The 14,792-nt window shown below is 35.7% G+C and overlaps 1 protein-coding gene across 1 annotated transcript in view; it reads right to left on the bottom strand.

Moving 5' to 3' along the window:
* KCNH5 (potassium voltage-gated channel subfamily H member 5) overlaps positions 1-14,792 on the bottom strand; it is a 280,910-nt gene that overhangs the window by 78,160 nt on the left and 187,958 nt on the right. The window contains exon 9 of the mRNA XM_019733674.3: positions 13,676-13,928. Coding sequence (XP_019589233.1) covers positions 13,676-13,928 — 253 coding nt within the window. The remainder of the gene's footprint in view (positions 1-13,675; positions 13,929-14,792) is intronic.

Genomic DNA, 14,792 nt, shown 5'->3' on the forward strand with positions numbered 1-14,792 from the left:
TTGAAAAGACAGAAAAAGAATTACGCGGTCTGACAATATAGTTCGCGAACTTACCACCATATGCTTACAGTGACAGTACTGTACAAACAGCTCGGTAAGATTTCATAACCCAGGTATATCAGTGGCTCACAGCTGTGTTCGTGTCGATGTGTGGCGTTATCGTGCTGAGTGGTGTTCATTACTGTTGTTGCATGTTTTTGTGTGCCGTCGTAAGAATGTCTGAGCTTGAATTAGAGCAACAAACATTAAATTTCCTGTTAAATTTGGCAAGAGTGGAAGTGAAATCAGGGACATGTTAGTCCAAGTTAATGGGGACAATGCCATGAAGAAAACAGCAGGGTACACATGGATTAAATGCTTTTCTGAGGGGAAAGAATACCTCACTGATGAAGAGAGGTCAGGGAGGCTAGTAATGAGCAGAACTGATGAAAACATTGCAAAAATTCATCAAATTGTGCATCAAAATCATCAGCGGACTGTGAGAAGCACTGCAGACCAAGTAAATATCAATAGAGAAACAGTTCAGAAAATCCGAGCTGAAAATCTTGGCATGAGAGAGGTGTGTGCAAAAATGGTCAGGAAGGAGCTCATCGATGAACAAAAGCAAAGGAGAGTCGAAGTTTGCCAAGACCTTTTGGAGAGGTAAGATGATGTTTTGGGCCATGTTATCAGTGGTGATGAAACATGAGTGTACCAATATGACCCTGAAACAAAGCATCAAAGTGCCCAATAGAAATCAGCCAATTCTCCATGACCGAAAAAGTTCCGTCACTCCAAATCTAGAGTCAAAATGTTGTTAATAACCTTTTTGACATTAGAGGGATTATTCATTATGAATCTGTACCAACTGGACAAACAGTTAACCAAGTGTACTATTTGGAAGTGCTGAAAAAAACTGCATGAAAAAGTTAGACAACCTGAACTTTCCGCCAACAATTCATGGCTCTTACAGCACAACAATGCACCAGCTCATACAGCACTGAGTGTGAGGGAGTTTTTAGCCAATAAACAAATAACTGTATTGGAACACCCTCCCTACTTGCCTAATCTGGCCCCCAATGACTTCTTTCTTTACCCAAAGATAAAGGAAATATTGAAAGGAAGACATTTTGATGACATTCAAGACATCAAGGGTAATACGATGACAGCTCTGATGACCATTCCAGAAAAAGAGTTCCAAAATTGCTTTGAAGGGTGGACTAAGTGCTGGCATCAGTGCATAGCTTCCCAAGGGGAGTACTCGAAGGTGACCATAGTGATATTCAGCAATGAGGTACATAGCACTTTTTCTAGGAGACTTTGTGAACTTAACTGTCAGACCTCGTGCATTTCTTTCTGTTTAATTTCTGTGATCCTTTCTCAAATTACCACTCATAATACAATCTGATGCATTTATAACTGCTCATTAATTTTCAGCTATTTGATTTTCATGTATAGTAACTACAATAATAATCAATGCTTTTGACTTAGTAATTTTACTTCTGGGAATTGGGCAAAAGATTTAGAACTAACAGATGTAATATTCACTGTAGTGTTATTAGTAACAATCCAAGGTGATTATAATTAAATAAATATAAAGTCCAACAACAATGGAAATTTATCTATCATCAATTCATACAGAATTAAAACTAGTTTTTGAAATAACATGCAAAACATGCTTAACTTATAATGTTAAAATAAAAATACAAAGAAGAACATGATTATGGTTATGGTTATAATAAAGTACATAAAAACGAAAGTGAAACTCCAACACAAAAAGAACTGTCAATTAAAAGTCTACTTTTTCTTATTTTCTTAAGGAAAAATAACTTTAAAAAAATAGCAAACTATTTTCACAGATGTCTTTCCTTACACTTTTTAATAAAACTGAAGTAATAAAATATGTAACTAGATCTACAGAATAGTAAATAAATATTCATTGATGGATAAGTACATCATCAATAGGTAAAATATACTCAATACATAAATGAATTTCCCCTTGCCAATGTAGACCATTTTTAATTTTGAAGGCATTCAAATGTCTGTTACATATTTTAATTTACCTAACTGATGAAATGAAAATTCTTACCATATTTCTATCAAAAATTTTAAATTTAAATTATTTATCTTTTTAATATCATGGAGAAGTAAAAAGTCTGTGATGTAGAAAGAACAGAATTAAACTAGAATATGAACTCATACGGGAAGGAATTTTCTCAGTTTTGGCCACTTCTGTTAACCTCAATGCCTAGAACAATTCAAGAGCTCAACAAACATTTACTGAAAAACAAAAACAAACAAACAAACAAAAACACGAAAAAAAATACACATGACGAAAGGAAAGAAGGGGAGAAAAAAAACACACAGAAGAACAAATTGGGAAATACTAGATTAGAGTTAGAGTTGAGGTTCTGCCACTAAGTGTGGTTTAGATCAGGTTATTGAGCTATCTGAATCATTACCTGTTCTTTTGACCCTAAAGGGAACAGGATAAACAAAAACTAATGTTTAAGGTTTCTCTACATCTATAATTCTATAATAAGTCAACTAAAAATCATCCAATTTTATTTTCAAGATAACATTTTGTCAGGGTTTATCAAAAAAAAAAAAAAAAAGAAAGAAAGAAAAGAACTAGGCCTCTCAACTCCAAATCCCATTACAAGGTTATTAAATAACAAAACTGACTCAGCCAAAGTAAAATTTATCTCCTGCTCTCCCCCATAAAGAAGTTGAGAGGAGCATAGCAAGATTAACAAGTGTGGATAATTCTGCTCCCAACATCAGAACTCACATTACATAGAATTTCCATTAGGATACACAATCTATCAATTGGGCATTAATCTAATCAGCCATTTCAAAATGTGTTTACTTTATCCAGTTTTCTATGTCACCTAATAGTCACTTAATTCACAACAAACTTTTATGGGCCTTCTGGGAAGATGGCTGTCTTGTAAATAGTTAATTAATTTACTATCCACAGTAGAGCTAGCTAATGTCCTTCTTCAAGGAATATTATGTACATGTACACTGAGTGATCTGCAGAAATCACAAATTGTGGAGATATGGGATTATGCATGGAATATCCAACAGAGAAGTACCCTTTTCTTCATCACAAATATTTTGCACAATCCAGGGCTGGGAACTTGTTCATCTTCATGACAAAGACTATCTGATGCTAGTTTTTAGGTCATCTCCCACGGGGTGCAAGTAGTCTTCGCTATAAACATTTTAGAGCTTGAGAAAACTAACCTTCCCCCAAAGCCCTAAAATTAGTAGAAAAGCTCACACTCCACATGAAAGTTGTTGTTTGGTCTATTTATATTTTCTCAGTTCTATGCATCAAGCCTTATGAAGTATTTAACTTCTAAACCATAGGAAACAGATCGTAAAATAGAAGTAAATGTTAAAGATTGAGAATAAGAAACTGGAAAATTTAAAGACAAATCAGAGACAGCGTTACAACATAATTAAAGGAGTAATACAGACCACAGCATGCTTGGGGATTATGGTCCCCTGAGGTGCTGGTTTTACAGCCAGTGTTTTTTAAAATGTGAAACACATTATTTGGTGAGTTAATGACATGGATAAAATAAATGCATAAAAATCATCTCAGTTATTCATCAGTGAGTACAGCTATCTAATACAGCCAATGATTCCACAAAAATAAAGTATCTGAAGTTTACTTAGGTAGTTTCCTATGAGTGTATGTGAGGGTATAGTGATGGCTCTATTTGATGATTCTCCTATAGAATGGATTTAATCCATTTTATTTATTAAGTAGCCCTTCACTATAATTGATTATTGCAGTAGGCTCATGAACTTTATTATGAATATATGCACAAATATTTATTGATAAGTGAACAACACTGTAAATTTTTAAATTATATGATTTTAAGTGCTTTGCTGTTATAAACAGCAAGTGTCATAAAGTAATATTTTGAAGGAAAAGAACAGAAAGAACAAGACATTGAGTATTAAAAGTCAGAAGTTATATAGATGTACTAGAATAGAACCTTTTAAAACATTTAGAGCTGATGCCAGCCAATCTTCAGTGATCAATGCCCAAAGTAATTCTTTTTAAACGTTATATTGAATACAAACTTGAAGACACTTTTAAAGAAGCAAATAATTCTTATCTACTAAAAAAAAAGAAAAAAAAGAAAAAACTAATTTAGCTTATAGACTTTTATTTACACACAAAGAATGAGCCAAGTAGCTCTTATTAAGTATATGTAAAAAAGAAAAATAGAGAGAATCCATATATCAGTAAAGGATGGCAGTAGCCATCTTTAAGAACATAGAAGATGTGGTAATAGACATGGAACTATTAATGTTAGGAACAAATTGGTTATATATAGAAACCCAAACATGTGCCCAAATCAAGAAAGTTATAGCGTATTATTTAGAAAATCCAAGAAAAGAAACTAAGTTAAAAAGCAGTTATATCTTGAAACTCTTGTTTTCTTTTCCTGAGAAAACATTTAGAGTTGAAGCCTATAACAATGGTCATATTATAACTAAATCTTATAACTTTCACATCTGTCATATATGGACGAAATGATAGCTGTCCTATTTACCCCATTCAGTTAATGCATCCAGCATCCTAACACTAACCTTAAAGCTTCAACATGTGCTTTGTGCTGTGGGGGGTAAGACATGCAAGAAATAAAAATCTTGCTCTTAAACAGTCTTTAATTTTCTAAGTAAGATAGACATGCAAAAAAAAAATTACAAAATAGGAAAAAAACAAGTGTTACAGGACAGGATAGGCAAAACCTACGTGTGTGCGTGTAGACACACACACACAAACTCAAATTGTTTTGGATTTGAGGGGATTTAGAAAAGACTTCACAAAGCAGGTAGTGTTTGAGTCTAATCATAGCTGAGCCTCAAGGGGAAGGGCAGTATTTGTGGCTGAGAAAATAGTATGAGCACGATCTGCCCAGGGAATGATGAGCAACGTTAGCCTCCCATTATACTGGAAACCTATGGGATATAGAGAGCCATGTCTAGAGGGGGGAAAAAAGGGACCCAAGAGGGAGAACTCTGCATGCTATGCAACAGAGTCTGCTTAATCCTATTTTAAAGAGGGAACCATTACAAGTTTTTCGAGTAAAGAAAGTCATGACCTGTCCAGTGCTTTCAGCACAGAACTAATGACAGTGTGAAAAGTAGAAAAGGAAGCACTGTGGACAGGGTATTTACAGCACTCTGAAACAATAATATGGTGTTTCACAGATTACAAATATATAATTCCCCCTTGTCTCCACAACCACCTCATCAGGAGTTAAGGCAGTGACAACAAAAGTAAAGAGAAGAGAAAGATACAACAGATATGATGGTAGAAAACAAAAGCTCTATGATTTGCATTGATTTAAGAAGAGTAGAAGGAGAAGATACTCTAGGAAAGAAATGTGAATCAAGAATTTCAAATCATGCAAAACTTATGTTCAAGTGTAAAAGGCACAAACGATATCACAGACATAAAAGAACTCAGGGTATATTGTTCCCATGGATCTTTCCTAAGGAATATATTAGTGAAAATGCTTCAGACAACCAAAATACCTAGAGCGACATTGACATAAAGACTAGTGGTAGCACTAACTATATAGTTATTGTAGAACTAAGTCTAAATGAAGGTTAAAAAAACTAAACTGTAGTGTGTAATGGCTATACGCTCTGATAATGTAGATATAGCATAACTATTAAAATAATGGTGGATGGAAGGAGAATAGCACACTATGCAAAAACCTTTTTATGCATTTTCAGTAATCATATTGGTAGTGCTGACGGTATTAGTATTGTGATTCTGAGGTAGTTATATTTATAATGTGGCATAGAGCAACGGAGCAATTATGCAATATTATAATTCTATCAACATTGTCAATATGGAAGAAAGTATATGAAAATGTAATAATAAAACTGAATAAAGTCCTGTTGTACTGATTTTTAGGTAAATATATCTGTATGAACTAATGAGAAATTTTATTTGCGCGCGCACGCGCGCGCGCACACACACACACACACACACACACACACACACACACAAAGGAAGACTGAATTCTCAGTGGCATCACTGAGCAGGTAAATCAACACCCACAACTGACTAGTTCTGATCTTCTGTGAGCAAACAAAACCTACTATTTAAACTTGTAATTAGTTTTCAGTTCCTTGAAGACAAAGGTATCCTTAAGGCTTTTTGAGATCAGCTGCAATAATCGACTTGATTAAGGAAGTGCAGGGTAGGGAAGGTGGGTGGGAACAAGACATTGATGTGCAGATAAGTATAAGAAAGCTGGGATAATGCAAATGAAGCTTTCTGCAAGCGGATGTCAGGACCTCAGGAAAACAAGAGAGCAATGGGAAAAGCAGGCCAAGCGGCCCCACCTTGTCTGCAGAACACCAGCACTTAAGAGAAGGGTGGGGGATTCAGCATAAGAACTGAGACAAATCCCGAGGCTAGTACAGACTCAAGGGGTAGAAAAACTAGACTCCACCTCGTTGTGGAAATAACTGCAAATATTTGTGGCATTCTTGCAATCCTGGAATGTTCCTGAAAGTGTCACTGCCACATTAATACCTACCAACTAGGTGGCCCCAGATGAAAGACTCACACACAGAATTTAAGATCCCCATCTTGTGTTCTGATCAGGAGATTCACACTCTGAGCCAATTCTCCCCAGTTCTAAACACCTGCCTGGTGGCAAACTAGTCACTTAGAGGAGGACTATATTTTTAGATACTTTGTAACTGAGTACAGCTGATTAACCATCTTGTACTCAGGTAATGCTTGGTGAAGGATTTTTTTGTAATATACACTGGAATCATTCTTAAAAGTGTTAGAAAGTCTTTTCTAATAAAAGGAAACAAATTGGTAAAGTTAATATAGGCATTCTATTTTCTGTCAGGATGAAGCCAAATAGTTGTACAATTTCAAAATTCTATGTAAAACTCCTGTTAAAGAAGGTATCACATTTGTACTGTGATGGTTAAGAGAACGGGCACAGAGTCAGACAGATCTGGGTTCAAATCCTGTGTCCACCACTTATTTTTTAGCTGTGACCTGGGGTGAATCAGCTGCTATTGCAGAGCTTTGGTTTCTTCATCTACAAGATGGCTATAGTAAGGACGTTCTTCACAGAATTAATTAAAGGATTTGATGTAATAATGTACATAAAATAATAATTCAATAACTATTGGTATCCAAATCAAACTTTCAAAGAAACCTGAACTACATTTTTCAAAAATATACTTTAGAAGTTTTGATAGGAAAATATTAAAAATCAAAATGTATCTATAAACTTTAAATTTTACTTAAGCATGGGGGGGACTCATTTACTAAATACAAATAGGATTTTTCTTTCCTAAGCCCCTTTTAACTCTTAAATGTTTATTTTCTAATAAAATTAACTCTGATTTGTAGAACTATCCATTCCAGTTGATTCCCACTTTTAGGAATTAAAGCTAAATTCCCTTCCATAGATACAATTTAAAGTTTTCCTACCATGGTCAGTGACCAGCATACAAATTAGATTATTTCATGATACTGGGAGTTCCTGATGGAGAACAAGGAAGGAGTGATTTATTAAAGAGTTTTGAGTGGACTTCTTATTCTCCTTGTTAGAAGTACCCAAGTAGGAAAATGTTTTCTCAGTCCATAATAGATCTATGCTAAAGCTAGAGTCTTCGGAAAATGCATTTTATTATAGCACCTAGACAAAAGAAAAACAGAAGGCAATCAATTAATTACCTCAAAATAAAACATAAAGGAAATGGCAACAGAACACAACATGTTTTTCATGGGTACGCAGAACTAGAGCAATTATGAAAACAGCTTAGTGGCAAAATAAAGTGTTAGCAAATTTGGCTCATTAAACCTTTACTGAAAACCTGTTTAAGGGGTCCTATCACAGATGACAGAGACAAAAATGAGCAAGACATTTCAAGGGCTCACAATGTAGTAGGAGGATAAACAAATTAAACATAAAAGGAGGAGGGACTAAAAACCCTGTATCCTCGGCCTGCAGTGGAAGCCCAGAACCCAGACGTCTAATCCAGACTAGGGCAATAAGGGAAAGAATAGAATATGAGGGAGCAAGAGACAGACAACTAACAAGGAGAAAAGGTGTTCTAAACAAGGATACGGTGTACACAAAAGCTTGCCAGTAAGAGAAAACTGGTGGTGCTCAGGAAACTTCCTGCAGCTCAGTATGGTGAAAACTGAGTAGGGGAAGGAAGGGCTGGAGTCAGGTTGGAAAGTGGGGGAGAGATCAGGATCTAAATGACTTCACAGGCCATGCTAGAAGTTACAATTTATCCCCAATGTGCTAAAAAGGTGATCCCACCAAGGAGACTGACATGATACGTTACATTTTAGAAAGATTATTGTAGTGGCAGCATGACAGAATTGGGAGTTTGGAGCTGATGACAGGTTGCAAGCAGACAGGCCTTTCAGATGGCAGCCACATCCCAGGACCAAAATTTTAAGAGCAGTGCTCATGGGAAGGGTTATTAAGGATTAGCTAAAGAGATACCAAGGAGACAGAATATACGAGTACAAGACTTAGTTTTGAAGGATGGTAGGGAGAAGGCTGAGTCTAAACTACCAGATTATAAAGACTCACATTTGATCCAAAAGTCTACAGGCTGAGAAACTCTAAAGTATATCATTCGAAACATGGATAAATGATGTTATACTCACGACTTGGAAAGTTTAAAACAAGACAAGCGTGCATTTTTAAAGCAAACACTAATTTGCCATTTATAAAAATGTGTGAATTAACTAAGTTCATCATCATAAAATGTAGAGCAAACCTAGCCGGATCAGAGTTCAGCATCTCAAAACACAGAAATGTGAATGCAAAAGAAAGTAATTTTCTGTGGCTTGGGAAAAGCCCTTTTAAGGATTTAACGTGTGAAGCATTTGACTTCTAATAGCAAGTATACAGGAAGAAATCTTATGCAATGAATAAAAGTCACATTTTCACAGATTCTGAAAATAGCAAAATATTATTCATTCACATCTCAGATTTTTCTTTTTTTTTTTTGGAATAAAAAGAGCATATTTTGAATTTTGAGAACCATAATTTACGTTTTCTCTCATAATGCATAAATATTTATGAGATGGGCTGAGTCTAAATAACTGATTCTAATTAAAATGGAATCTTAACCCAGGTACTAGAAATTACCTTTTTTACATTATAAAATTCATTTAATTTTGTCTTTCCCTTTCTCACTTATGCTCCCTTCCCTCAATCCCGTAACAATATCTAACCCCTCCACCTAAATTCTATATAAACATGCATAGTTCCCTTGGAATTTGAAGTTACAATTAAAATACTTAGATACAGATTGTCTTAGATTAAGAACTCCAGTCATATGATTCTAATAATCAATAATCACAGAAAAGATGAACTATGAATTCAACAAAATAAACATCTTAGGAGCGGGTCTACTGGTGGTAGGGAAATGCTATTTTTAATAGTCTCTAAAAGGTACAATATACTTTTGTGAGTCACTTAGAAGTATCCTGGCTATTTTAGCCATGCCAATAAGTCTGTTCACATTAAGTAATCATAGGGTAGAAACTACAAAGCAAGAAGATATTAAAGAACATAAAATATTATGTATGCATCATGAACTTAATTGAGAATTCTTTGTGCTTGATAAAAAGTGGGAAGGTCAAAAAAAGTGGAGGTGTAAGAACTAAAAGAATTTCAAATTGAAAAAAGACATGAACTGCAATTATCTTCTTATGCCCTATTTAGAAAAACATCTTGAAGCCATCCTTCAGTGTTAAAAAAGAAGGTATTTGTTGACTACATTTTTTATCTTTCCATTAATTAGTTATGCTTCAGAACTTATTCATTAAACACCTTAACACTTTTGACACACTCAAGAATTATGTACCTACCAAGAGACTCTTTAGAGGCAAGGATCCAAAATAATGAAACTGCGCCTGTTTTTTAGGATTCAGAGATTTTAATTAATTTAAAAATGACTTCTTTTTCTCTACTTTTCAACCAGCAAATGAATCAGTGTTAACAGAGAACAAGGCCGCTTATTTCTAGTATCAGATCAACTTAGACAAATTCTCATTTTTTTGAGATGTACTCAGATGTGAGAGATGGTGTTTCTGTTTAACCCTTACAAGGCAAAAAAAAAAATAAAAAAATCATTAGGCATGATGGAAAAAGCACACATTTCAATGCCTAAAGCCACAATTTACAATGAAGATATAACAATTATGAACATCTGTGCACCAAATATGGCGTTTCCCCGAAAGTAAGACCTAGCTGGACCATCAGCTCTAATGTGTCTTTTGGAGCAAAAATTAATATAAGACCCGGTCTTATTATACAGTAAAATAAGACTGAGTCTTATATCAGACTGGGTCTAATATAATATAGTACAGTATAATATAATATAATATAATATAATATAATATAATATAATATAATATAATATAATATAATATAATATAATACCGGGTCTTATGTTATTTTTGGCTCCAAAAGACACGTTCGAGCTGATGGTCTGGCTAGGTCTTATTTTTGGGGAAACATGGTAATACAGGAACAACCACTATAAAGCACAAACTACAGGAGACACATGGAGACATAGATAAAAAACATTAATAATAAGATACTCTAACATGCCACTCTCAGTTCAAGAATAGATCAAGAAAAGCAAAACTAAGTACAGATATAGAAGACCTAATAAAATCATTCAATAAAGTAGAAAACATAAAGATATATGTTAAACTTCACACCCTGATAATTTTTGGAACTTTCCATTATGTTTGTAATTATTTCAAAAGTAAGCTACCAAAAAATAAGGAGGAGGAGGAGGAAGAGAAAAATGGGAGGAGCAGGAAAGGAATGGACAACCACCAAAATGTCAAGAGTAACTATTTTCCTCTCCATTTCTTAAAACAGTGTTAAGCAATTTTGAGCATTAAAGAAATACCTCTTCGATTTTAAATAGTAAAATTAAGTATTTTTAATTTAGAAAAAGTCTGAAAACATGTATTTCCAGTGGAAACCACACTGAGAAGTCACAAAATAGAGGCAGTGTGATGATATGCAAATTGAGATGCTGGTGTGGTTAGGGTAGTTCCTTCTGGCATGTTCCACGCTTCTCAGACAAAGCACAGGTAGCAGTGGGCACCCAGCTTCAGCTCCCTGTAAAGTGGAACTTGCAAACACTGTGAACACAAGGTGTGTGTGGGGGGGGGGGTGGGGGGGAGCTTGCAGACATCCTCTTTGAGGCATGTGGTAGTCATCTCTTCCTTGCAGAATCACACCCCCTTTCCTGCAGAAAGTCACCACGAGTCCACACTCCTAGTACCCAATCTCCTCAGATTGTCTCTCCTATAAACCCAGATTGATGGAAGGCTCAACTTCACATCTGTCTCATCATCACTGATCCAATCACACACTGGTAAAGGACAGAGTCTTTGCTGGGTCCCATGGCGCCCTGGCCACTCTGCCAGCCCACTTGCAGACTGCCAGCACTGCCTCGCCTGCTTACTTCTGCCTTCTGCCTTCCGATCACTTCCAGGTCACAACTTTTTTTTCTTTTTCTTTTTTTCTCCTTCTTTTTTTTATTTTTATTTTTTATGAAAACCTTCTGACTGTCATTTGTCTAATTTGTCTGAATCTTTGTTAGCAGACCATGGAAAAAAAGAACAAAGGGTTGCCAGAATGGTGTACATATAATTTGACTCATTAAGCCCTGAGATGAAAAGCCTCTGAATCCCAAGATTTTTGAGGAGGATAAACAAAAAGCACACACAGAAAGAAATAAAATGTGGCATATATATAATGAGATTGGTCTACTACCCAGGGGCCTTGTGTTCATTTTTACTGTGTCACTGGGCAAAACCAGCTACCATTTTATTTTAAAAGGAAAAGAAAATGCATTTTGTCTGTTTCACTGAGCAAATGATTGCAGCTTAGCAGACCCAGCCCAGAGGCACTGCATCGGGGCTTTCTCCACCCTTCTTTGTCGAAAAGAAGTTACCGAGGTAAAACTGCAATGAAGAAAACAGGGCAAAGCCAGCAACAGTGAGTATACAGCTGAGGTAACCTCACAATGGTACTCACTTTACTGCCATATATTTGATGGCTGTTCTCCCACCCACCATTGACGTAAACATTCAAGAAAAGAAAATACACCTGTTTGGGCCTTGTGGTTTATCCTCTTCTTTAAGCAAACAAGAATGGTTGTAGTGTATATATGCTTCATTTTACCACAAAGGATTGTTCTAACAAAATGTACACTTTTTATAAAGGATTATATATAACTCCTTTATACTCCAGGAAACAAAGTAAAACAAGCACTAAGCAGTATTAAACACACCCACAGTGCTGACTTTAATGCTGTATGAATTTTTCTTCAGTGTTTACTAAAAGAAATTTAACCATAAGTGCAATATTATTTCTAAACAGTTATGAAAAGGTTTACATACAATAGTCATTTGCAGCCCTGAACTATTTTCTCTAACTCTTACAATTTTTATAGAATCTGTTTTCCTATGAAGTGTCATTGTTTCTCAATTTTCAATTCCATCTTTTTCAGGTAATTGTGCTTTTTTGAAATCAGTTCTTCATTTTTATGATGGATTTTGCTTTGCAGTTTCTAAACTACATCAGTCAATCTTGTACTTATGAGAATAAGCGGCATTCAAGCTATTCAAGCTAGGTTGACCTCAGTAGCTAAAAAAAATCCAATAGTTTAATATTGAGCTCATTTTTCATAAGACACAGTCATGAAAAATGTGATGAAAATGGACTTGACATCCTGTAATTCTACTTATTTTACTTGAGAAACAAAACAGGGATGATTCTCCCCCAACCTCATTCTTGCTTCCTTTTATTTCTATTTGAACTTCATGAACCTGGGGCAGCTATTTGAGCAGAAAATAACCTAAAATATCACTTAGCATTTTTTACCAATATATGTACTACACTGTCTCCAAACACGTAATTTTTAAAATTTTGTCACTTACATGCACTGTCATGATCTTATTTTGTTAGTACAAATATCTCCAGGTCTCTGAATTTTAGAATGAATTTATTATTAGCCAAATAATTTTCCTGGTTCGTGAATGAATAGAACCAACTTTATAAGCCTACACTTACTTGCATTGTGATTACTCCAATATAGTGGGTCAAAATCATTTATCTCCTCATCACTTTCAGCTCACTACTTAGGTCCACTGTGGTGAGGCAAAAAGATTTAGAGTAAGATGATCTGTACTGAAGCCCTAACTCATTTACTAACTAGCTGGGCAAGTCGCTAAACTCATCTCTAAAGGAAAGTATTGAATTAGACAGGTTCTGAGACTAATATTGTAGATTACTAACCTGACAATCATTCCACATGCCATTTTCACGCTTACCAACATGGAGGCACAGCCACCTTAGGCTATAGTCAGCTCTAGTTTGAAAGGACTTATCCTATTGTTGCCAAAGAAAGGTTAATCTAACACTCATGCAGCCCATTAAGCTGTGACCAATACTAATGTTTCTTGCTGAAACGGCGTTACTAGTTTTCACTAAGATTCATCATCTCATTAGTGACCCAATTTCCAAAGTCACCAAGCAAAGGAAATTTCTCTTCAGAAACCTGAGAAGCAACATCTCTAAAAACTGTTACGCACTTGCTACTCCATTAGGAAAGTTCACAGTACCTAAAATAGCCACCACCTCATCATCCTGGATGACTTCCAAGGATCCTGACACCACAAAGCACAGGGCATCCACACTTTCTCCAGCATGGTAAATGAGGTCCCCCGGTGCACAGTGAATAGTTTGGAACTCTACCGCCAAGGCGCGCAGACACCCATCGCTGGCCAATCGAAAAGCAGGATGTTCGTTAAAAACTTTCCGGTTTAGATGAACACAGATATCAGCTCTCATATCCTTGGGGCAGATGGAGAGGACCTGAAGAAAGTGAGACACGAGTAAGTGAGAATATAAGAGAAAGGGATTATTTCCTAAAAATATCACCCAACAAATATGTGTTGACTATGATGAAGTCTGCAACACACTGTACTAGATCCAGGGAAGGGAAAGTTACGACACAGCTCTGCTCGCAAGGACCGAATAAGCCAGTGAAATGGGCTGATGAGCGTATGGACTGTTACAACACAGTACCACCTGGTAAAGCTGTGGGAGGGTACGGATCTCTCCATAGAAGAACACAATCTTAAGGTGGTCAGAAAGAGTCTCAGAAAAAACTTACTATAATTTCCTCAAAGAACCAACTAAAGTAGGGCATTCATTTTAACATTCATTTTAGTCCAATCTATTTTAGAATTATTTTTAATAACTAAATTAAAATTCAAGATAATGTACTTTATTCTACATTGGAGGAGGATTCATAGAAACCAGTTAAAATAAATTAAAATCAACAAAAGCACCCGTGCAGCTTTACATGCTGTCACTGACCGATACAATTCCACACTTGATGTGTTGTTTTCACTCTGAATTTTTTTTTATTTTACAGATGAATTTATGTCCATGGAGTGAAAAGGGTATGCACCAGCCTTCTGTAGGGCTAGGCAATTGCAAATGTCAATGCCAGCAAAACGGGCACATCATTTTGCTGGCAGCCCTGCTCATTCTGGTCTTTGACTCCTAAAGATTGCTGAGGGCAACAGCAGAATTCCAGCTCCAGGCTGTGAGAGGGTATCCTTGAGAAGAGCTAGGGTTAGAGAGCTTTTATTGCCTGTAGCTTTCAGGCAGGGCAATTAAAAACCCAGATTAAAATGGACATTATCATCACATTTAATCAGAGTATCACTG

This window comes from Rhinolophus sinicus, chromosome 3, assembly GCF_057876585.1.
Source record: "Rhinolophus sinicus isolate RSI-liver-muscle chromosome 3, RSI-T2T, whole genome shotgun sequence".
In the NCBI taxonomy this organism is placed as follows: Eukaryota; Metazoa; Chordata; class Mammalia; order Chiroptera; family Rhinolophidae; genus Rhinolophus; species Rhinolophus sinicus.